At 45.5% G+C, this 24680-nt stretch overlaps 1 protein-coding gene across 1 annotated transcript in view; it reads left to right on the forward strand.

The window, feature by feature from the left end:
- Positions 1-1394: 1394 nt before the first annotated feature.
- Positions 1395-24680, forward strand: part of RYK (receptor like tyrosine kinase) — a 55420-nt gene continuing 32134 nt past the window's right edge. The window contains exons 1-5 of the mRNA XM_058031047.1: positions 1395-1680; positions 19442-19563; positions 21241-21340; positions 21658-21792; positions 23957-24013. Of these exons, the coding sequence (XP_057887030.1) occupies positions 1395-1680; positions 19442-19563; positions 21241-21340; positions 21658-21792; positions 23957-24013 (700 nt within the window). The remainder of the gene's footprint in view (positions 1681-19441; positions 19564-21240; positions 21341-21657; positions 21793-23956; positions 24014-24680) is intronic.

Raw genomic sequence — 24680 nt, forward strand, 5'->3', positions numbered from 1 at the left:
AACCACAACTAAGTGGGAGCAGGGGGATGTGTAGAGTCCCAGGGTGAATATGAGGTGATCCAGTGGGTGGATCCCACTGATGGGGGATTGGGCTCAGATGCCATAAAGGACCTGGCCAAGGCTTTGGAGATGCTGGACATGAGCCCAGGTGTGCCCATGCGGGCAAGAGGCCAGTGGGTCTAGCAGGACCAGGCCAGTGACAATCACTGGGCACTGTGAGGCCCCTCAGGTGCTCTGTCCAGTTCTGGCTCTCACGACAAGAAGGACATTGAGGGGCTGGAGCGTGTCCAGGGAAGGAAACGGAGATGGGGAAGGGGCTGGAGAACTAGGAGAGGCTGAGGGAGCTGGAAAGTGGCTCAGCCTAGAGAAAAGGAGGCTCAGGGGGGACCTTCTGGCTCTGCACAACTCCTGACAGGAGGGGACAGCTGGGGGTGGTCAGGCTCTGCTCACAGGGAACAAGGGCAGGATGACAAGTATTGTATTTGTGGGGTGCCCCGATGAAGGAAGGAATGATGAATCTCACTCCATGTTCTCAGAAGGCTAATTTATTATTTTATGATACTATATTAAAGAATACTATACTAAACTATACTAAAGAATACAGAAAGGATACTTACACAATGCTAAAAAGATAATAATGAAAACTCATGACTCTGGTTTCCAGAGCCCCGACAGTTTGGCCCTGATTGGTCAAAGAGTGAAAACAACTCACACCATAATCCAACAAAACAATCACCTGTGGATAAACAATCTCGAAACACATTCCAAAGGGGCAAAACAGAGGAGAAGCAAATGAGATAAAAATCGTTTTCCTTTTCTCTGAGGATTCTCAGCTTCCCAGGCGAAAAATCCTGGGTGAAGGGATTTTTCCAGACAATGAGAATGCCACAGGGAAGGAACGGCCTCAAGCTGTGCCAGGGCAGGTTCATATTGGGCATCATGGAAAGGGTGGCCACCACTGGAAGGGGCTGCTAAGGAGGTTTGGAGTCCGCATCCCTGGAGGTGTCCAAGGAAGGCCTGGACGTGGCACTCAGTGCTCTGGGCAGGGTGACACGGTGGGGACCGGTCACAGCTTGGACTCGACGGTCTTCGAAGTGTTTCGGACCTCAGTGATTTTGTCATTCCGTGACGGGCACTTCGCAGAGAGCGGGGATGCTGGGCATCCCTCCTCCCCTTCCTCCCGGCGCCGGGCGGGATGCGGGAAGAGGCGGGAAGAGCCGTGAGGGGGATCCCGCCCCTCCCGCCCGCGCTCAGGGGCCGCCCGCGGCGGCGGGAGCGGCGCGTGCGCGGGGCGGGGCCTGGCGGCGGCCGCGCCGTGCGAGGGTCCGGCGGGGCGGGGGGGTCCCGCCCGCTTCCCCCCGGCCCTGCGTCCGTCCCTCCGTCCCCGCGGAGCGATGGTGCCGCGGCACCGGGAGCCCGGCGGGGGGCGGCGGGGCCGGCCCCGTGAGGCGGCGGCGGCGGGGGAGGCGGGCGCGGGGCCGCGGCGGGGCCGGCGGGTGCGGGGCCCGCGCCGCCATCTCCTCCGCCTCCTGCCGCCGCCGCTGCTGCTCCTGCTGGTGCTGCCCGCCGGCGTGCAGGGCCAGCCCGGCCTCGGCCCGCATGCCCCGGACTGGCCCCCCAGCGGCCCCGGGCCCAGCCTCAGCATCTACCTGAGCGAGGAGGAGGTGCGGCAGCTGATCGGTGAGTGCGCCCCGGGGCCGGGGCCGGGGCGGGGGAGCCCGGCCGCTCAGGAGGGGCTCAGGGGAGTTCTGCGCGCCGGGGTGGAAGTTTGGGGGGGCTGGAAAAGGATGGGGAGCTGTGAGGCCGGACTGGGAATGATGGGCGTTAGCAGGACCGGAGGTGGCTGTGGGGTCCAGCAGGGAATTGGGGGTTTGTATGGGAATGCTGGGAGGGAAACAGATCTCGGATGCTGGGGACGGTGGAGAGGCTATGAGTGGGGATGAAGGATCTCCAGCTCATGAGAGGATGGGGGTCTGTGGGTCTGGGATGGGAATGGGTGAATCCAGAGATTGGTGTGGGTTCTGTGGGAGTGGCTGTGAGCGGGGATGAAGGAGCTGGGGCTCAGGCACTGGGGTGGGGATGGTGGGTGTCAGCACGACAGGGCTTTGCTGGGGGTTCAGGGCACGGGGGATGTCTGTGGGACAACGATTTGGGGGTGCCGAGGAGGATGGAAAGGGTTGTGAGTGTGGATGAAGGACTTGGAGCTCAGGAGGGGATGGAGAACTATGGGATGGGTGATCCCAGGGATCTGTGGGTTCTCTAGGACTGGGGTCATGGTGAGAATAGACGAGTCAAAGGGGTCTCTGTGCTGCTTTGTGCGTGTGTGGTTAGGGGAAGCAAAGGCTTCACCCTTATGGTGAGGGGCTCCCCAGATTGGAGAAACCAGGGATGGTGTCCTGTGGGAGCAGGGTAAGCCCTGGGAGAGGTGAGTTCAAGCCTATGATTTAATTAGCCAGGCAAGCGACATGCAGAGGGCAGAGAGGAGACCTGGCAATAATTGGGTGTGTGTGTGTGTGAAAGGAATCTTAATTTCTAGGCAGGCTGACAATTGCTGCGCAAGGACTTGGAGGCAGTTCCTGAAGTCCCCCATCTGGCCCGCTGTGGAAGGCTTTCACAGGAGTCCTGTGCTTGGAGAGGCTGACTTAAACAAAGATTTGTTTTCTGTAGGCTTTGCCTTCCATAGGCTCTTGTTTAGAGTTGGTGGCTGGAGTCTCAAAACAAATCTGTTGGTGTCCCCAGTGATTTGTTTTTCCCAAGTGCCCTGTATCTCTGCAAGCTGGAAAACAGGCAGTGCAAGACTTTATTTACGTCAAATGGACAAAATAGAAATATCTCCAGTTAATTTGCACTCTGTGAGCATGCAGCTGAGCCAAGTCAGGGGATCTGGGGACTGAAGGACACTGTAAACATTTTTCCCTCATGGTTTGCCCTGGTGATCAGTGTCCTGCTGTTGTCATTTGTGCGTGGCACGTGCTTGCTGCCGGATGCTCTGGTACAGATAGAGGGTGAAAATGTCTGGCTTGGTGCTGAGCTGAGATTCTGAATAAGTAGGTAATCTTGGAGTACTGAATGCTAAGGTTTGAGCTCTCCCCTGTCTAGTGTCTGAAATGTCTGTTACTTGGATTTGTTCAGGCTTCCGTGGCACACTGACATAATTATTCATCATGAAGTAGCAACTGAGGAGGCAAGATGTGCTGTTACTATTTTTTAAGCTAAATTTCTTCGTCTAGCCTCAGTTATGGGTGTCTGTTACTACATGGCTGAAATCACTTACTACTTTGTGACTGGTTTATATCACATTTAGTATCTGACATGAATGATCTGTTCTGCCTCTGTGACCCCAGAGACTTAGATAAATTGGAATCTAACGTGGAGGTAAACTGGGACTTCCTTCAGTCAGTGGGGTTCAAATCACTGGGAATCTGTTGCAAACTAAACTTCCACGATATAAATTGTGTTGTTGGCATGAGCAGATTTAATTTTAGGGGCATCTCTGCACGTGCTGTTGGCTGTAGGTGAGATGTAGTTTAAAGAGGCATTTAGACATAGGCAGAAGAAAATCCAGAGGGACAAACAGTTTCGTTCCAGGTGTTCACGATTCTGAAAACAAAGCCAGCTTTTCACACGTTCCATTTTGTAGAATCTGATTGGGATTTACATACAATCAAGTTCATGGTTTAAGGTCTCATACTGATGTGTGAAGTTGCAAAGGGCAGTGAGGGGGTTCAGCTTCTGGAACTTCCCTGAGAAAAGCTGAGGGTCAGCAGACGCTGGGACAGTCAGTCACGGGGGATAGGAAAATGAGGTTGCTTGTGAAGTGAAGTGTTAAGTTCAGTGAAGCTGCTAATAGAAGCTGGATTCTTTCACCTTTTGTCTCTAAACGATCTCGTGTCTGCTACTGTCTTGCTGTGGCTGAGCAGAAACTCTCAGATTTTCTGCTCATAAATGCAAATGTTACATGGAATTACTGCAGTTACTGCAGTCATCACCCCTGTACATCTTTAGGTGACAAATTTGATTAGGAATAAATGTAAGCAACATGTGGCTGCTGAATCATAGACAGTGATGCAGAGCTGGAGCATCCATCCCCATGGAGTTTCCATCCCAGGGTCTGGTGGAAACTCTGTGGGGCCATATCCCCATGTGGTCTCTCCCTCAGCCAGGCTGACATGGTTCAGTGCAGTGTCTGGTGCTGCTGCTTTCCCCAGACCCAGAGTTCAGTGTCTTGTAGAACCATGGGTTGTGTTTTCATCAGGCTGTGGCTCTTGGAAGTGAAATGGGAACTTGCTGCAGATTATTTGTGGCTGCTGTTCTTTGTGGCACGGAGGAAGGACAGAAATGGTGATTTACAGTGAAAACTGCCTGCTCCTTTCCTGTGTGCTCACGCCAGATTTCCACCGTCGGGCCATGTGTCTGCCTTAGGAGGAATTGTTTTGTCGTCTTCAGGACTTGATGTAGAAGAAAACTAGAGGAAACTGGCTCATCTTGTTGTGTGAGGTGGATTTTTATTTCGAAACGCTGTGGATTCTCAGGGTCTGAAAGCAGGACTTGCTATATGGCAGGCATATGGTGTGTCTGTCAGAAATATCTCTTGCCATTCCCATGGAAAATATCCCCAGCCATCCAGACTACAAGCCTTTGGGAAAAATAATCTGTGGTTTTCACATAGTTGAATGTGTCAGATTCCAGTTACACCAGGCAGGATTCAGCCCTGGAGGGGATGGAGCAGGAAGGAATTGGCTGAGGGGACTTGGCCGAGGTGACTGCAGCAATGGCAGCAGGAGGCAGAGGTGTCAGGGTGAGAGCAGCGATGAGCTACAGGGTGAGGGGGAGCTGGGGAGGAGGAAGGGAGGTGCTGCTTTTTGGGGAGAGACATCCAGAGCACCACCACCACTTTAGGGGTGTCTCTGAACTCTCTTAGCACCATCACCTGTAGCTTTTTAGAGAACCTTTTTGGGCCTGTGCTTAGACCTGAAGAAAGCTTTGTTAGTCCTGCATAGTGACTGAACAGGTGTGAGAGCACCACCTGATCCTATCCCTTTTTCCAGTGCCCACCCTGTGGTGCTGAACATGCAGGTGGTGTGGAGTTAGTGATGAGTTACTCAGTAGGAGGTCTCTGCTTGATTTAGTGACTTTCACTGCAGTTTTCCCATGAAGTCAGATTGTGGTGTTTGCCTCGTGTTGAAATGCTCCATTGTTCTGCTTGTGACAGGATCCTGGGATGTGAAGGCTGGTGTATCCCTGTTTTGCAGGTGCCAATCTAAGGTTTAGAGAATAAGGTAGAAAATACTCATTATTGTTAGATAGCTCACTTTAATAATTAAGGATTGGATCTAGTCTGTTTCAGAACACTGTTACTATTTGGCACTTTGTGCATTCCTGGTGTATCTCTTAGACCTTGATTGTGAGTTCCCAGCAGTTCAGCCTCACAGGTTGTACCCTCTGATTCTGAGGAGCAGAATCAATAGCTGCCTGTGAAAACTTGGCTTAAGCAGCTCTCCTGGCATTGCATGCTGTTCTTTTGCAGCATTCATGGCAGCAGTCAGGTGCTTAAGCAGTGAGGACAACCCTTTCTGTCCCTGCAGGGGTTTTTTTGGAGGCTACGTGCCTTTCAGCTGTGAAATTGGTCTGTGGACAGCCCTCCTGTCACATGGCTCTGGATCTTTTTAGGAGTCTGGTCTGGATGTTAACTGAGACTTTAGTCCCATGGGGGGAAACTACCAGCACATTATTGTGTAACTAAGGGCTATCAGAATGCATGTATATGGGGGGCTAAATTAGAATTGCAGGGGAATTTTCAAGTCAGAAGTCCTACAGTGTTTACATTGAGTTTCCAAATTTAGTGTTCTCTGGTCTAGTTTCTTCTGAGCAATCACTGAATGCTGTCTGTTGTTAGTTTTATATTTGCACTCGCTCAATTACAGAGTTAAATTAATTTCACTTATGTGACTTGTACTTACGTGTTCTAGAATTTCATTAAAAGCCATTGTGCAGTTTACTGAAATGAGTTGTCTGGCTGCAAGAAGCAACATCGGTGCAAAATCTCTTTCAGCAGAGGGTTGTTTGTTTGGTTTGTGAATTGAGGTGGTGACTCACAGGGCGGTTGAGGTTGGCAGGGACCTCTGGAGGTCATCTGGTCCCACCCCTGGCCCAGACTGGGCCACCCAGAGCTGCTTGTCCAGCACCACATCCAGGAGCTTTTGAATATCTTAGGGGATGGAGATTTCACCTCCTCTGTGGGCAGCCTGTGCCAGTGCTCAGTCACCCTCTCTGTATGAGTTTTTATTGCTGCTCAGGCTGACCCTCCTGTGTTTGTGCCTGATTTTTGGATCAGGTGGGAAGAACCTGCTTCCTTCTCTCTGCACACACCTTTGAATATTTATATACATTGATGAGATGCCCCTGAGCCAGCTCTCCACAGCTTTCTCAGTGTCTTCTCATGGTAGAGGTGTTGCAGTTCCTTTAATCCTCTTGGTGGTCCTTCACTGAATCCTCTCTTGTAGCTCTGTGGCTCTTTTCTTGGGAAGCTCCAGGTGTGCCTTCACCAGAGCTGAGCAGAATCCTGGGAAATTACAGGCCAAGTGCAATTTTGTATGTTAGAAATGGAGTCCAAGCATCATCTTATTGCAGCAGATGATGTTAATTGTCTTCATTTCATGCTGTGAAACATCTTTGTTGATGTCATTGTTTTGGGGAGTTGGCCACAGACAGGAGCTCCCATCAAAAGTGCTTTTTGGTACTTGCACAGCATCTATAGTGGCTGGAAATCCTCTTGTTCCTTTGTTGCTTGATTGTTATGAAAGGGAGCTGAAAGTGTGTATTCTTTGTGTTTCTTGAAAAGCTTCAGGGCCTTGTGAAAGTCCCACTCAGCCTGCTTGGGCAGAATCACAGCCTGGAGCACCACCAGCCAGTCAGTGCTGTGCTCTCAGTGAGGGTTGTTAGCAGCACCCAAGATCATTTTCCATGGGAGTTGGGGAACCCACAGGTACTGGAAAAATGCAGCAAAGTTTTTCCAGAACTCACAGGTACTGGAAAAAATGCAGCAAAGAGCCTCTGAGGTTGCAGGAGGATGAAGATGTCCCCCAAGGAGCAGATGTTTGGGTACCCCAAGGTACAGAAGCAGATGTGTGTGTGGTACAGGAGTTACAGTTCAGGGTCAGGTTCTCTTGATATGTGTTCTGAAATCTTCATTTCATAGCTTTTAAGTGCTTGGCTTTGAAGAAGAGAAGCTTTTTGCAGGCTGTACTTTTCCAGTGTTCCACATACCTGTCTTTGCAGGAGTACAAAATCCCAGTTCCTGGCACCAGTGGAAAGGGAAGATTTACATAGGTGCACACCTGGATGGAAAGTGCACTTCTAATCCTGGCAGACACCACACACTGAAACAAAACTGAACTGCTGAAAATGTTCTGATCTATCCAGTGAAGTGCAGGTGCTGATTTTAGGATAATCATTCTGTTACTTTGCTCTGTAAAGTCCTTTAGCCCACTGGCAGTTTTTGAGGGATGTGCAGCACGGTGGGTTTGGGATTGTGGGTGGGTTGTACCCAGCCTGAACTGGAGCTGTGGGGCTGGGGACAGGCAGATGTTCAGGGCTGTGCAGCAGCAGCAGGTTGGGACAAGTTCCCTGCAGCAGCTTGTGTTCTTCTGGAGCCTCCCATTGTGCCTGGGTGTCTGTCTGTCTGTCTGATTTACCTGTGTTCTTTCTGGAGCCTCCCATTGTGCCTGGGTGTCTGTCTGTCTGATTTCCCTGTGTTCCTTCTGGAGCCTCCCATTGTGTCTGTCTGATTTACCTGTGTTCCTTCTGGAGCCTCCCATGGTGCCTGGGTGTCTGTCTGTCTGTCTGATTTACCTGTGTTCTTTCTGGAGCCTCCCATTGTGTCTGTCTGTCTGTCTGTCTGATTTACCTGTGTTCTTCTGGAGCCTCCCATTGTGCCTGTGTGTCTGTCTGTCTGTCTGATTTACCTGTGTTCTTCTGGAGCCTCCCATGGTGCCTGTTGGTCGGATTGACCCAGTGCCATGGTTCACATCCATATTGAAGTTTTTGAGACGAGCTGCAGTTGGGGCTCCTCTGTCCCCTTCCATTCTGTTATCTCCCCTTTAGCTTGCACACTTCTGATAACAGTGCACCACCATTTCTTTGGGGATGTGTGAAATTGTATAATCCACTGCAATATTGGTAATATTTGCAAACTTGCAGAAAAAGAAGCTTCTAGAAGCTTGAAATAGCCCATGGAAGGAAGGCTTTCCTCCTAGTGGAGGCATCCTCTGGGCTGGGTTAGGATTGCTTTAAAACCATATTCTGTGATGCCACTAAGGCAGAAGTCTGAAATAAACTTCAGGCCTTGTGTGTGTTGATCTGCTCAGCATTGCTGAGATGGGTGGTTGATTTCTGAATGCTGCTTTACCACATCAGCTGTTTTGTTGGGATTTACAGCGCTGGGGGCTCTGTCTGAATCCTGCCTGGAGAAGGCTCTTTCCTTCTGGAAATCGGTGTTCAGGGGGGACTGCAGGGGTGGAGTGCAGCTGGGCTGCCTGGTGCAGCTCTGTCTGTGCTCAGGCCTGGGAGGAAACAGCCATTTCAGCTCCCCAGAGGCCAAGGTCTGTCTAGTGATAAATGTTTGTGGCTCTTGTAACGTTTGTGTGTCAGGGACTTGGAAGAAACCTGACCTCTGAAGGCTGTCCTGGTGGTGATGAGGGGAAAAATTCCCGAAGCTGCATTCCTCACTCCTGTGACTTTACACCTGCATTCTGTTTGGCAGCATCCTATTTATCACTGCTGATTGTTTGGTCTCTTTCTCCCTCCAGTGCACAGACAGAATGGAAACGAAAGAGAGGAAATGGAGGCACAGCTCCCTGCATGCAGGAGAAAAGCCAGCAAGAAAGGCTCAGGATACTGAGAGGAAGGCAGGGACCGAAACTGCTCCTAAACACCACCTGCGCAGAGGGAAATAAAGGAGATAGGGATCATGTTCACAGGCACACAAAATCCCAGGGGGGTGTTTTCCTGGGAGTGGGAGCTGTGCAGGCAGCTGTACTGTACACTCTGGGTATTTTAAACCATGAAGCCTCGTGTTTTTCTCCTCCCCTTCTGCTATTCACGGTTGTGTTTGGATACTGGAAAAGCTGAATTAATGAGACAAATTCCAAATGTGTTGATTCATGGTTGTGCTGAGCTCTAGTGAAATGACTTGATGACTAATTCCTACCTGAAACTCTCCAGACTGGAATATCGTGGAGGCTCCTACTTGGAGTCCGAGTTCCTCCTCTGTACTTTAGTGTGCAGGATTGAATCCTACTCGAGGTCTCAGCCATGAGAGCAGGGAGTACAGGCTGAAGTGCATTTAATGAGTTGTGCCTGTTGAATTGAGCTCTTTTCCCTTTTTCCCCGAGAATGGCAGCAGCACCAGCAGCTCCCATGTCGGGATGAATGCTAACACTCTCTGCAAATGCCTTGTGGTGGCACAAAGGGCTCGATGGCAGAGGCTTCAAAGGCATTATTGCTCTTCCATCGCTGCCTTTGTCCTTCTCTCAAGCGGATAACTCACATATTTGCACTGACTGCTCCAGAGAGCTGGGAGCAGAAGCAACAGCATGAAACTAATGTGATGCTTTAGAATTTCCCTGCCACTTACTGGGTGTTGAATGGCTGTAATTAAATTAACCAGTATATTGATTTCAGCACGCTGCTTGGGAAAGAGCAGAGCAGGAGCACAGGCATGGGAGCTGCAGCTTGGAATGCTAGAGCAGACTAATAAACTAATGATAGTTATCCTCTCCAATCTGGTTGGGCCTTCATGAAATAAGTTGATGGCCTTGCAGAGTAATTCCTAATAAAAGAAAAAAAAATACTAAGCTCTCTAGGTTTAGAGAGTGAGCAGACCTGGCTTGGTTTGTTTAGAGTTGGTTTTGTGTTAAGCAATCCGTGTCACTCTGATGAAAGTGCTCAAAGCATCTCAGAAGATGTGGACAGTCCATCATCCCTTCAGCAGTCCTGTCAAGCACAGAACCAGGAGTACAGACTTCAAAGCTGAGGGATCTGAAGTGGGGTTTTTTTTGGTGTTTGAAAAACTTTTATTTCATTTTCAGTCTCATATTAAAAATAAAACAATACAAATGTTACAATTCACACCATTACAATCAAAACCCAACTATTTCTTAATTACAATACACTATAAACATTTCTTAACCTATCAGCTGTTACACTATACTATAAATACCTTAAAATCAATTATCTAAAATTAGCTCTCATAAATCCTACTACAATATCTTTCATAGTTCTATTTCTCTAAAATACCTAATCTTTTTTACAAAACCACATTTTAAAACTTATTTCTAATTCTATTTCTCTCTCAACAATATTTATCCTATTCCACAACATTTCTAAATCAACATTTCTTATATCTAAATTTACATACAAATACACACGATATAAATCTTCTCTCAAACTTTAAATATTTTCTATAAATCCATTTCCCACATGAAGCACATGAAGGAAGGGGTCCATTCTTCCTAATTAATAATAAATTTATTTGTACTCTGTCAGGTACTTATTACTGGAATAGCCATGGCACTGGCCCATATGCTGTTCTGGAGGTGACTTTGGGTCTTGTCTGCAGGGATGACTAATCAACATGTGGGTGCATTGCCATAACTAAATGAAATAAAAAGAAAAAGGCACAATTTCTCTGGGTAGGTGACACTGAAACTCCACAAACACACGTTATTCACAAGCCCAAATGACCCCTGACATACCTCTGTGGTGGTGTTTTAGCTGGGAAGGTGACAGCAGCTCCCTTCCAAAGCTTTGGGGCACTACTGAGCATTTGATCAGAAGTTTTATTTTGAGGGCCATGCTCTTGGCAGCTGCAGTTCATGAGGTGTGAGGGAACCTTTTTTGTATTCTCAGTGTTCGCTTCAAACTTCATATTACAGTAATTATGAGATCTGCCATAGCTGCTAAGTTAAATTTTTATTTCATAAGTACACCTAAGAATAAAGTTCTTTTATATTGTTCCATAGTTAGATCTATTTTTTTTGTATTACTGAGTTTCCTTTCAGTTGCTTCCAACCCTGTATCTGTGCCATTCCTATTCCCACTTGTCTCATTTCCCCTTGCCCTGTGTGTAAATCCTTGCCACTAATATTCCTCTGCCTTCAAGTATCCATTTTGTGCATCTCTGCTGCATTTTTCCTTTGGGATTGGTGCTTCAGGTAACTCCTGTGCACCATCCTGCCCTATTAACAGCAACGTGGCTGCTGTTCTGGTGAGTTTTCTAGGTTTTCTTTTTTTTCTTGCAATGGCCAAATTTCATTTAGAAATGTGTTCTCAGGAGCAGAGTCCACTTGCATTTTGCTCTGAGGTGAGATATATGGTTTTGGTTTAGGTTTTTCCCATGTCCCCATTAAGAAGGGTCATTTAACTATTTCTACAGAGATCTTTATATCCTAACTGTTTCTACAGAGATTTGTATATCCTACCTAGCAGAAAAGTGGAGATTTTTCTTTTTTAGGTGAAGGTGAGAAGAACAAGCAGGTGGTTGAAATGTAGTTATTGCTGTTCAGAGACAAATAAAGGGTAAGCAGGTGGGTCCTAGGAACAATAAATATCTTCTGTTTAGTATGGATGGAGTTAAATATTGATTGTGCTTCAGCAGGTGGCATCTCCTAGGGGAGCTTCTTCCTGTGGAAGTGAAGTCCTCCCTCTGACTTTCCAAAAGACCTTTCAGTGGAAAAAATCCCATTTGCTTGAGGTGTTGAATTTGCAAATTGTATTTAACAGCATCAGTGAGGTGAATTGGGGGTGAACTGCCTGCGAAGATTCACAAGGACTTAATGAGAGCTCTCAGGGAAGAGTTTTTCTCCCATTTGCTGGATGTTGGGAAGCTTCCTGCTAAGATTTCCTGCTGGGGAGTCTTGGTTGGTTTTCAAGGGTGCATTAATCGCCTTGAAGTTATGTTGGGTGTTTCCTCGAATGCCTTGCACGTTGTATTCCCCCTGCAGCTCATGAGAAGTTAACTCTGCCCAGGTAACAAATAACCACAGCCCGTGTTCCCTCTGCTGCTGCTCCTTGGATGAGCTTGCAGAGGTGTGAGTATTGCTGGGTTTGTGCTGCAGCTTTGTCTTTTGGCTTGACCTGATCACCGTCCTTTGACAGTCCCTGGTGCCTGTGTTAGGAGACTGAAAAGCTGCTTCTTCATCATCTCCATGTTGCTGAAGCTTTAACTTGTTTTTGCCCTGTTTTATTTTTCATCAGTCATCTTTTCCACGGACTCCCAACGTGTAAGGTGTTTAAAAACAAGTATTTCAGCCCAAAATCCTGCCCAACAGCTCTAATGGACAGACTGTAGCTTTGTGGAAAGCTTAAGTAAAAATGCAGGTGGAAGGCTGTGGTCAGTTACTTGTTTTATTAAAACAAAATTCACTTTATTATTGTATACACTGGATATGCACAAATGCAGGTATTTTTTTGTGTGTTAATATTTTCAGAGGCTTAATATTGCATTCCCAGTAGTTTGCTGTTTTCTAAACTAAATCGATTCATGTGGATCAGTTTGCATTTTTTCCTTCTGTCTTTGAACTCCCAGCTGTAGTTTCAGCCCTGGGCAAAGCTGATTGTTGAATTAATTAAGTACATTCAAACTAATAAGGTTTGTTCTGGGAATGTGTTCTTTCTACCCTATTAAAAAAAAAAAGGAATTTTCAGTAGTCAAGAGCTGACTTTTAGTTCTGCAGTCACATTTCCTTGTGTTTGGGCTGTATTTTCCAGTGGACATTAGCAGAACCTGCTGCAACACCAGCAAAGTTTAGCATTTCAAGTCAGTGTTTCAGACTTAGGGTGCATTTTAAATTAAAGGAAAAGTGAAGTAAAAAGAAGCTGTGTTTTTCAGCAAGGTAGGTTATCCAGTGCTGGGAGAATGCAGTGTGTTTGTGGAATGGGATGAGCAGGCTTGGGAGGGAGGTGGAATCTTGGGGTTTGTACTCTCTCACATGAGTGTTCATCCTGGCATGGAAACTTCTGCTGTGGCCAGGGGACTGACCCAGAAGAGCAGCTCAGGAGCAGAGGCCTCATTCTCTGGAGTACATAATAGAACAAATAAAATATTTATATAGAGGTCATAACTCACTGAACTGGGTAAATCTTGCCTTTAATTGGTCTCAGTGGCTGTGAGTCAGGATCAGGAGTGGCTCTGCTCTGGGTGGGCTGTGGTGGTTTGATGTCACACTGCAGAGATTTCTCAGCTGCTGGTGAAGAAACTCTTTTAAATTACAGACTAAAACATTAAGAAAACAACCCCCAATTTCAGTCATTTCTCTGCTGAGGAGCCACTGGACAGAAAATTGTCAGCTATTGTTACCAGACTGCTTTTCACTGTTACCAGACAGTGAAATGCTGCTTTTTGCAAAGCAGCAAAAATAATAAGAAACTCTTGCATTGTACACTCAGGAAACTCTTGCATTGCACACTCATTTTGTATCTCCCCATTTAAGACAAATCTGCCAGAATTATTTTGGGGAGATTTCAAGTGATTTAGTAAGAAAGTGCAACCTCAGGTAAGAGATTCCTAAACACTGCTATCATCTTTAAGAACATGTAAGTACTGATGCATATTGCAGGATATATTTTCTTCATGAAAATAAAACCCAATTTTCCCATGATGGCAGAGGCAAGTTTCTTTTGTATATTGTGCTTAAAATGAAAAAAAAAAATAGTTGAAGCTAGACTGCATTTGCACAGGGGCATTTGAAAGGAAGTGTTTTGTTAGGCTGCTAGACTGACATGATTCAATTTTGTCATGAACACAAGGGGTGCCCAGCATCTTTGGCATCTAGGAATGAAAGTTGGCCTCTCCCCTTCCTTTCTGAGCTTCTTCAGATGCTTTGTTATGTTAAACAGTGCAAAGAATGACAGACTTTCTCTGTGCTGCTGCTTAAATTTACCTTTTTGTTTGCCTTCAACTTCAATTTATTCTTTCGAGTCTGTGCCCAAGGTACAAAGATGGGGAAGTTACTAATGAGATTTAGAGGTTGCCTGGGTGAAAGGTTGGTGGTTTTGCCTCGAAATCCAGCAGAGCATTGCTCTGAACTGATTTCATGTGTGTTGGTGTAGGTTAGTCAAGTCCAAGTAAGGAGAAACCAGATCCTTCTGTGCTGTGCCTTGTCTGCATATGGACTTGTTTAGGGAGCTTTGCCAAAGCAAAGCTGCAGCCCAGCTTTTAAACTGGTCAGAATTGATCACCAATATTCTGCTTAAGCCAACAGAAGCTGCTTTTCCTCCTCTGCGTTTTGTGATTTTTCTTTATGTTTTGCCACTTTGCCTAGAAAATTATTGAGGAGCTGCCAATTTCCTGTAGCTGTTTGTGTTGCATCTGTGTTTTCCTCCTAGAGCCACCTGTTTGCTCCTTTTATTATTCCGTTTAGGACACGAAACATTAAATCATCTTGGATTTGCCTTATATAGTGTAAGAATTGAGCACCTTCAGAGGAACCCAGCATCTTGCAGAATGACATTTTCTCATTTCTCATTTCCCTCCCCTCACCCATCAGTAAGGAGGGTTAGGTTTAGTAGTTTACTGAGCATTCTTGAAATCTGAAACAACTGAGAAACTAGAATTTGTTTCTCTTTTCCTCTGCAGCCTGCTACCTCAGCTGGTGCACCTTATGCTGCTGCTGAGTTTGGAAGAGATTTGCACTAAAAAACTGAAACATAGAGATTTCTGTTTGAGGCTGTGTATTGGCAGTGACCTGCTTCATTTGATGCCATTTTTCTAAGTTACCTAAGTCTAAAGTATGCTTTGGAAAAACCTTACAGCATCCGATGAAGTCACAGGACTGTTTCATTGTAAGCTCCATCTAAGTGCTGCTGCAGTCTCACCCTCAGTGTGGGGTGCTCCTGGGCATCCTCACTAATCCAAGGAGTTTTAACTCACTGAGGAGTGTTCCCCCCCTTGTTTTCTCTCCCTGCATAGTGTCAGCTTGACTCCTTGCACTTGGCTTGCTGAAGGCTTAAATAAGGAATGTTGCCAGGCTTGTGTAAGTTTGCAAGTCTGAAGGAAAAGGGGGAAATGCAGAATTAAAGCAGTTCTGGGTTCAGCTGTCACAGTGAGTCTCAGCTCCCACACCCTATCAGTGAACCAGGGCTCTGGCTCTCACCGCTGTTCTGTGCAGTGCCCTGTGTGATTCCTGACCTGGCTGTGCCTTCCCCTGGGGCTGGAATGTGCTGCAGCTCCCAGGATCAGCCCTGGGCTCCCCTGTGCCTGCAGAACACACTCGCCTGCCTGGCTGCCTGCCTGCAGCACAGGCTGGGGCTTTGTCTCACTGGCAGGTTCAGCTGCAAAGTTCTGTGTGTTTTACTGGCCTGATTGAGATAAATTATACAGACAGAGTGCTTGGGGAATTCAGGATTGAGGTGGGGAGGTAGTGAGGGGATGAAAAATTAGAAATGGAAGGATGATCTGGAAGCAGATCTGTCCTGATGTGGATTGGAGGTGGGGAGATGGGAGCTTGCTTGTCTGGGGAGGACCCTGGCTCTTAGCTGTGCATGGGAAAAGGAATTTTGTCTGATTTCACTGGTGGGAAAAGATGTGCTAGAGGGGAAATGTTTTAATCATTGATAAGCTTAAAAGGGGAAATTACTGTACTGTATTGAAACACTGACATTTCCCAAGGGTGTATCCATCTGTTTCCAGCTTGGAGAAAACATTGACCCAGATTCCTAGGAGAAAAGCTATCTAGTGAGAAGAGATTGGGAGATACTGCCAATCTCTTGAGTTTAATCACAGAATCATGGAAAGGTTTGGGTTGGAAGGGACCTTAAAGCACATCCAGTCCCACCCCCTGCCATGGGCAGAGACACCATTGCACTAACCCAGGGTGCTCCAAGCCTCATCCAGCCGGGCTTTGGACACTTCCAGGGATGGGACAGCCACAGCTTCTCTGGGCAACCTGTGCCAGGGCCTCACCTCCCTCTAAGGGAACAATTCCTTCCCCATATCCCATCTAACCCTGCCCTCTGGCAGTGGGGAGCCGTTCCCCCTCATCCTGGCACTCCAGACCCTTCTAAAAGGTCTCTCTCCAGCCTTTTTGAGGAACTTCCTGAAGTTTGTGACCACGAACACTGGAAGCACAGAGGATCTGCTGGTAAAGTGTCACTGTGTCCTTGGGTTTGAGTCCTTCCCTAGGCTGTTTCTGTAACTCCCTGATGGGGACAGGACTCTGAGCCAGACAATCTTCTGTCTTGTAGAAATCCAGAGCTATAGTACAAAACCTCTGGAAATATTTTTCTATGCCAGCCTTGAAGCATAATATTTTAAATACAACACAGCATTGATGCTCATGAAGCTCTTATATTTTGCTTGTGAAATTCATATAATTATTGTCTCCTGTTAGTGTGGAGCTTTTTCTGACATTACAGGCACAAAACATTGGTGTCCTATAAAATGAAATTACTCAGTGTTGTACCACTATTAAAGCTTAGAGGTTTAATTTTCTGTAGGGTAAATTGGTTTTGTATACCTTTGAATGATACTGCACATCAAGATGCTTCTGACAGCCTCAGTTAGGATTGCATTTTATATTACTCTTATGAAGCTGGGCTTTGCAATAGGCAATTTTATTGCTGTGCACCCATTTGATTACAGTGACCATGACCAGTTTCTCTACAAAGTTTCTATTAAACCAAGAATTATCACCCTGAAATTCTGAAATGCTTCTGGGAACCTCTGGTTGCTGGGACCATTTATCTACAGGAGAAGCTTTTCTTTATTCCAGAGGCAGCTTCCTTTTCCCAACTGCATTGTTTCACATTGTTTCCCTAATTTTAAAAATTATTTGTACTTAATGGCATTCATTTGAATGAAAATTCTACCTTTAAACCTTCCCATCTTGGTTGGATCTAATGCCAAATGTCTGATAGTTGTGGGCTCTTCTCCACACTCCTTCTGTGTTTACTTACTCTGAGTTGGGTTTCATGTGTAAACATGTAGACATGTAAGAATGATCCAGGCAGGGATTTTTGAAGTTTGCTGTTGCTTTTATGTGTTACCAAAATTCAGTTTTGTTTCTGGGGCTGTGTGGGCTTCCCCCTCCTCCCTCTTTTGCTGGTGGATACGTTTTTGCATTTCCCATTTATTTTTAAGTGGAAATATGGACTGTGTGTACAAGAACTGTCTCAGGCTGTTTACATTAAACACTTAGAGCAGCACCTGCATCTTTTTCTGCCCAACATCTCATGTGAGATCATTTCTCCCTGGGATTACTCCATTATCTTGATTCCTTTCTTGCATCCAGTCTTTGGGGTTCTCCCCCTCGCCACCCCCAGTACCTGTGATTAAACTGTGGGGGTTTGGTCAAGTTTTGGGACCCTGATGAGCCAGCAGGGAATAAAAGTGGTTGACAGCAACAAGAATGATAAGGAACATCTTGTCTACTTTTTTGTACTTGTGGAAACAAGGTGGATTAAATCAAATTATTAAATAAGAGAAAATGTTACTTTGTACTGATCTGTACCCAGTTTTTGCACTAAACAGGAAGAATTACTTCTTTTGAGCTGATGCTTCCTTTTATCAAATGCAGCTTATCTACACAGTTCAATGATTGGCTTGGATTTATTTTTCCCCAATTTCTTAAGAAATACCTTTCATGACTCTCTGGATTCTTGAAATGATTTCAAGATGCCTTAAATGCTGTCATCTTGAAGTCACAGCCTCTCCAATATTCTTGACTTTCTAGCCATAAAAATAATAATTAATGGAATCACAAAATGGTTTAGGTTGGAAAAAGCTCATCAGTTCCACCCCCTGCCATGGGCAGGGACACCTTCCACTATCCCAGGGTGCTCCAAGCCCTGTCCAACCTGGCCTGGAACACTTCCAGAGTTAGGACAGCCACAGCTTCTCTGGGCACCCTGTGCCAGGGCCTCACCACCCTCACAGGGAAGAATTTCTTCCTAATATCCCTCTAAACCTCTCCTCTCTTAGTTTAAAACCATTCCCTCTTATCCTGTCACTGTCTCACTTTGAAAATGTCTGTGTTTTTTAAAAGCCCCCTTTAGGTGCTGGCAGGCCATGAGGAGGCATCCCAGAATCTGCTATCTCCATCCATCCATCCATCCATCCATCCATCCATCCATCCATCCATCCATCCATCCATCCATCCATCCATCCATCCATCCATCCATCCATCCATCCCCATTTGTACTGTGACTGAGCTCTGTTCTCTCAGTGTGGAATATTCAATGTCTGATTTACCCCATTGTTCTCCTGGCATGTCCAAGAGCCTTGATAGCATTTAACTGGGAGCACTGGAGGATGAGACAAGGCCGAGTGGTGCTGGCTGCAAATCCACTGTGGTTTTGTCCTGAGGATGTGGAGCTGGGATTAATTTTACTCCTGCAGGGAAGCAGTGTTACCCTAGCACTAATTGCTATTGACACCCAGGGCAAGCTGCAGGCTCCTGCCCTGTGTTCAGTGTGACCTTGGGTCGTGTGCCACAAAAAGTAACAGCAGCTGCAGTGTTTGTAATATCACAGGCTGTGTCTTATAGAGGGAAATACACCTTAGTGCCCTGACATGAGTAGTTTGTGGGGCTTTCAGGTCTCTAGGTGAACTAAAATGTTCAGGGAGCAAAGGGTTGGTAGAAAATGTTGGTATTACTGGGTGTACAAATGCCACCTCTCACTCTGTATGAGGAGGACTCACCTTTTACACAAGCAGACAGTGATAGGACAAGGGGGAATAGTTTTAGACTATAAAAGATTTAGATTAGATATTAGGGAGAAAGTGTTCCCTGTGAGGGTGGTGAGGCCCTGGCACAGGGTGCCCAGAGAAGCTGTGGCTGCCCCTGGATCCCTGGAAGTGTCCAAGGCCAGGTTGGACAGGGCTTGGAGCAACCTGGGATAGTGGAAGGTGTCCCTGCCCATGGCAGGGGCTTTAAATCCAAACCATTCTGTGATTCTGTGACTTAATTTCCTTGAAGCTAATTCCACACTGCCTAGGTGTTGGGCTCAAGAAATGAGCTATTCCAGAAGGAATTACGTGTGATTAACCAATTGATAATCTGGAGCAGTTTGGTTTGAGTGAGCACAGTTGTAAATAAAACGAGCTGTGATTCCCAGAAGCAGAACAGGGGATGTTCAGGAGAGCCTGTAATGACTCTCCTGGATGTTTGTGTGGAAAGTTGAGTTTCCTTCCATTGCATTCCAGCTTTTACCTGTTCCTTAGGCTGTGGCACCTCTCTCAAGTGATTGCTCTGTAAGGCTTTGGAGCTCTGTGAGAGCTGCTGGCTGTGAGCCTTGGTCTCCAAACCTGCCTTGGAATTTATGGGCTGGAGGAGTGTTTGCTTAAACATGCAGGTCTAAGTGGAGCTGCTGGTCCTGAAAGTTGCTTGTTCCAATGTGTTTGGTCCTGTTCTTCCCTGTCTTACTCTTCTCCTTCTTCTTACAGGTCTGGATGCAGAGCTGTCTTACGTGAGGAATGATGTGGTTAATCACTATGCCTTGTCCTTCAATCTCCTGATACCCAGTGAGACCAACAATCTCCACTTCACCTGGCACGCCAAATCCAAGGTGAGCAGGCATGACTTCTGCTCTGGGTACTTGGGACATGAGCTGTTCTGCTTGGTGAATACCCACTGCTATCATTTAAGGGCTTTTTTCTCTGCAAAAATTACCATATGCAAGGTGCAAAATACTTATTTATATGACCACGGGCAATAAGTTAAGATGGCATACATCCAAGCTGCTCCTTATTTTAGAAAGTTGAAGCACTCATTTCAAAGTATTTTATACTTCTTGCTCCTGGCAAGGTCCATGATGCAAGTCACTGGCTGTGGAATCTCTTCCCTTGGTGCATTGGACACGCAGAAGTGCAGCCATGAACTGAAGCCTCTGGAAATCATATGTAGAGCAATTGTTGTAGAGATTTCTAGAAACATGTGCTTGGAGACAAGGAGAGTCTATAAAAGCAGCATCCAGTGTGTTATTACTGAGCCCTGATTAAATGGAAATGCTTTTTATGTCACTTAATCACTGTGCCTGGAGCATGCAGCAGCAGCTGTCAGAGAGATTGCGTATGCTCTTACATTCTGAAACATTTCCAGTTACTTAACAATTTATTTTCATATATGAAATGATCTGTTTAGTCTCTGCCAGATGTTCATTCTGTTCTTTTAAAGTTGACTGATGGTTCTTCTTCTGCCCTGAAGTAGGAAAGGCTGCAGCAGGAGCAGTAGTATTAAACTCCACCGGTGCAGGGCCTGAAGCTTCCTCCTGCCATTGTTCTTCCCTGTGAGGTGTAACTTGTTAAGAGGAGTGACTTTTGGCCTGCAGTGGATTTGGGTTGAGTGCCATCCAGCCCTGATCCCATATTGCACATGCACAGTGACAGTTCAGTCACTTTGTCATTTGAGAGGAGTTCCCTTGTCACAGCTCAGCCCAGGCTCCCTGCATTGCTGTCCCTGCCCTGTGTTTCCTTGGGCCTGGCTGGGAACTCTGAGGAGGAATTTTGGAGCTTCCCATTCCTGGGGTTCCATCCCGCAGCATCTTCCTCTCTAACTTGGTGTAGTGCAACTCGGAGGAGCAACTTGGTTGTGTCTCTTCCCTTGGCATCTTGACTCAAAAATAAATTGATATCAGAAATGAACCATATCATGTTTTAGAAAAGGGGAAGAACTGACTGTTGGCACAAAGTCAAATAATTCAGCTGAGAGTGGAGGGGTAGGATGAATTTCCAAGAGGAGCTTATGACTTAGAGTAGGTCCTGTACTGTTTTTGAATTAATATTTGCAGAATCAGCTTCTTAAATGGAAACAAAATCTTGGCTATAGTTGAATAAACTATTTCTAAGCAATTTTGTTTGTTAAACTGACTGTGGGAGGGGGAATTTTTTGAATTCTAGCAGCTTTCACAAACTGACTTTTGAACAAGTTTAGAAGTATAATCGAGTGAAATTTGTGGGGGAATTTTTTTTTAATACAAGCACTCTGATTTCTGCCCCAGATTTTAAGGAATTATTTCAAGAGTAGCTTCTGTTTTGCCTTTCTTCATTTGAACTGTCACAAAAGTCTTGATACTAAAATGTCACATAAGAAACTTGGAATATGGATGCCTAAAATGACCAACACTCCTTGAAAAAAAATGTATGGGTTTTTATTTTCAAGAAGAATTTTGAAAAGGGGTGTTGCATTTCTTTATACTCCAGAACAGATTTCTGATGTGTTTTCTCTCTCCCAACTGTTGTTACAGGTTGAGTATAAACTGGGATTTCAGGTCCATGATCCCATGGCTATGGCTCTGCCCCAGGCCAACATTTCTCTACAAGGAGAAGTTCCTCGCACCCTCTCAGGTAAATTCCCCACCCCTGTCCAACTGATGGATGAATCATGGTCATTTAGCCACAAATGCTGTTTTAGTGATCTGTGAGCACTTAATAAAACTGACAAAAATGAATTTAAAATCCATGTCCTTTAATGCTCTAAGAGCTGAAGTGATGAGGCGTGAAAACTAAAATAGCATTTCTTAGTATAGGGTTCTTTATAATGTGATAATTTATGATGCTTATAATGTACTTCATAAACATAATCTCAAAAGGCCTTTATTTAAATGTTATTTCAGAGTCTGAGAGTGTCCATTTCCCCTGTAACCCCTTGGTTGTGTTCACAGTGTTCCGTGTTGAACTCTCCTGCACCGGCAGACTCGACTCCGACGTCACAATACTGATGCAGCTCAACTTAACAATAAATTCCTCAAAAAACATCACAGTTTTAAATTTCAAACGAAGGAAAATGTGCTACAAAAGTAAGAGATTAAGTTTCAGATATTTTCAAGTTTTTTTACTGTTTAAGTGTGATAGGAAAAGGGAGTGGAATGGTGTATGATCCAGCACTGGAGTAACACAGTGAATTTTTGGGGAGGATTGGAAGAAACCAGGTAAAATCCTGCCTTTCAGAGAGGAATGAGGACTTTTGTTCATTCTTCAGCTTCTGCTTTAACCAACTTTCCCCAAGAGTTCCACTGCACTGACTGACCTTTTAATAGATATGTAGCAAAAAACATTTTCTCTCTGTTTGGAAAGAAGAAATCAGTTCCCTCAAAACTGCCACATTCTGAGAATTCAAATTGTCCTAAAAATTACCAAGAAAATCTACTTAGTTTATAAATTGTGATAAAATAGGCTGTTTAGTGAGTGTAGGAGGTGTTAGTCTGTTAGATGTGAAGTACAAAATGATCTTGGGAAATAATCCAGATTTTGGAAATCCTTAGTTGGCTCTACTGTGTTACCACTTGGCAATCTGCAACCATAATTTATTCTTGGATTGTTCCTGTTTACTGTTGCTGCTTCCTAGAATTTTCCTAGGATTTTCTAGTATTTTCATAGGCATCAGGAGAAGATTATTTTGAAGAATCCCAGGAGCTGTGCCCTCCTTAAAAATACCTGTGGTGTTCCACTCCTAGGCAATATTTGGGGATGGCCACCTCTCTCTTTGCATGCTCCTTCTGCCTCTTTCAGCTTACCTGGAGCCTTTGAGGACAGTAGCTGTCTTTCCAAAGAGGGGTTTATTACTTTTCTTGAGTATAAATACCAAAGGATGAGCTTGGGGAAGGTGTGGATGGAAGAGTCAACCATGCCTTGTAGCATATAACGTTGGGGTACTCATTGCATTAGGCTTCAGGAAGAGCATTCTTAATTCAAAGTATGTATCTCCTTCTAGTAAAATGGAGATCTGGCTGATAATGTTGATATTTTTACCTTTTTTCATGTTTTTCTGGGTATTTTTTCAAATACTCCCAAGTGGGGGAAGTCAGCCCTGCTGAGGCATTCCCAGCTTACTGAGCTGTGGATGTGTGATGGAGCTTTCCAGAAACACCACACTGGGGATGAGGCAGAGCCACTGCCTGAACCATGAGAAGTACTCCTTACAGAGATCTCCTGCTGGTTCATAAAACCAAAAAAATTGGCTTTGTTTGCTGTGTGTTGATGGGTGTAGAGCATATGGGGTTTCTGACTGAATTTAATGCATAAGTTAGGAATATGTAGGAACTTGCTAGTGGTTTTGCTCAGGGCATTCCTGATAGCTCCTCCTCAAGTTCAAAAAAGGGATAAAAAAAGAAAAACTCTTTGATTTTTCCCTCCCTTGGATTACTTTTTCCTAAGCTGCACTGGCTTAACAAGGAGTGGGAAGGGGCTGTGCTGTGTTGGACAGAACTGAGAGCAGGAAGGGGGATGTGCAAGTGGGACTGTGCCTATGCAGCTGCAGAAATCCATGGGATTCCCTCAGCTGCCTGCACATCCTGGGGAGGGTTCATCTGGAGGCATCTCCTGCATTCCCCAGGTTTGCACTGCTCCTCTTGGTACCCAGACTCTGAGTAAGCTCCATGAGGATTTACCCACTTTCTGAAGGACCAGATGTGTTGTTCTCCTGCCTTCACTTGCATATTTATGAGTATTTAAATGGCTATCACCTCTTCCATCCTTCTGTTTTAACTCTTTGACTCCTGACTGGCATCAGCTGAGAAGGCACAGTGCCTGTGGTTGCATCTCTGACCCTTCCTAGGGTGAGCCACATTAGACTGGAGCCAGGATTTCCTCCAAAAGATTCACTGAACATCCCAGCAATGATTTTCTCTCCTGTAGGAACTGATTCTGTGAGGTCTTTGTTTAGTGCCTTAGCAAACACATTCTCTGCACCTCTTCTTTCTTTCTGCTGCTTTGGATCTTGGACAAGCTGCAGGGTTTTACAAGGATTCAGTGGGTCCAAGCTTTGCCTCCCTGAACATGTGTTTCAGTGTGATTTTATTCCTACCTGGTTAGGTATTTAAATGGACATGTAGGGATTGGTGTAGTCCTTGAATCAGCTCTTCCCTTGGAAAGAGCAAATCTGTTTTTTCATACATGAGACAATGTGAAAGGCTGCAATAATAAATGTACTCCAAACTTAATGGTTTTCTCTCATCTCTTTAGAGCTTGAGCCAGAAGTCAAATCTCCAACAGCTGATAAAAACAGCAGCAAGGCTATCTGTAAGTAATCCAGAATGTACAAATTGGGGTTTAAAAACTGAAAAACTTTTTATGTGCTTTGCTTCCACTGCTTTCCCTATGAAAACAATCCCCAGGTAGTCTGTACTATACCCAGTATTGCAGTGGGGTTTTGGTAATTAATTGTTTTAACTGGTGAAGAGGAAAAAACCCTATTCCAAGTCTTGTAATAACTTTTGTATCACATCTTAGGGGCTCTGGTTTCTGTACATGGCTCTGATCTACTTTCTTGACCTTGGGACCTGTCTGGTTTGCTGTTTCAATTTATCTATTGAAGGGATAGAGTGAGGTAGTTTCCTTTCCTCCTTTTCTAGCTGGAAATATCATTGCCTGACTGTGGCTCCATAATACCCAAAATGAGAGTCTTTTTGCCAAAATGCTGTTGGAAAGCAGTGGGAAAGAGTGCTCAGTGCTCTCTTTACCTCCCACTGTCTCTTCCAGGGTAGTTGTTCACCAGATACCTTATAGAACATTTGGGATGGCTGAGGCTGCTCCCTTCTCTGCCTCCAGCCCCTCTGCTTGTGTGACCATAACAGACTAACAAATGTTGTTTCTTTGAGGTTTTTTGTTGGTTTTTCTCCTTTTTGAGAAGGGCTCAGTGCTCTCTTTACCTCTCACTGTCTCCTCCAAGGTAGTTGTTCTCCAGGAT

The sequence above is a fragment of the Melospiza georgiana genome, chromosome 10, assembly GCF_028018845.1.
Source record: "Melospiza georgiana isolate bMelGeo1 chromosome 10, bMelGeo1.pri, whole genome shotgun sequence".
NCBI classification, from domain to species: Eukaryota; Metazoa; Chordata; class Aves; order Passeriformes; family Passerellidae; genus Melospiza; species Melospiza georgiana.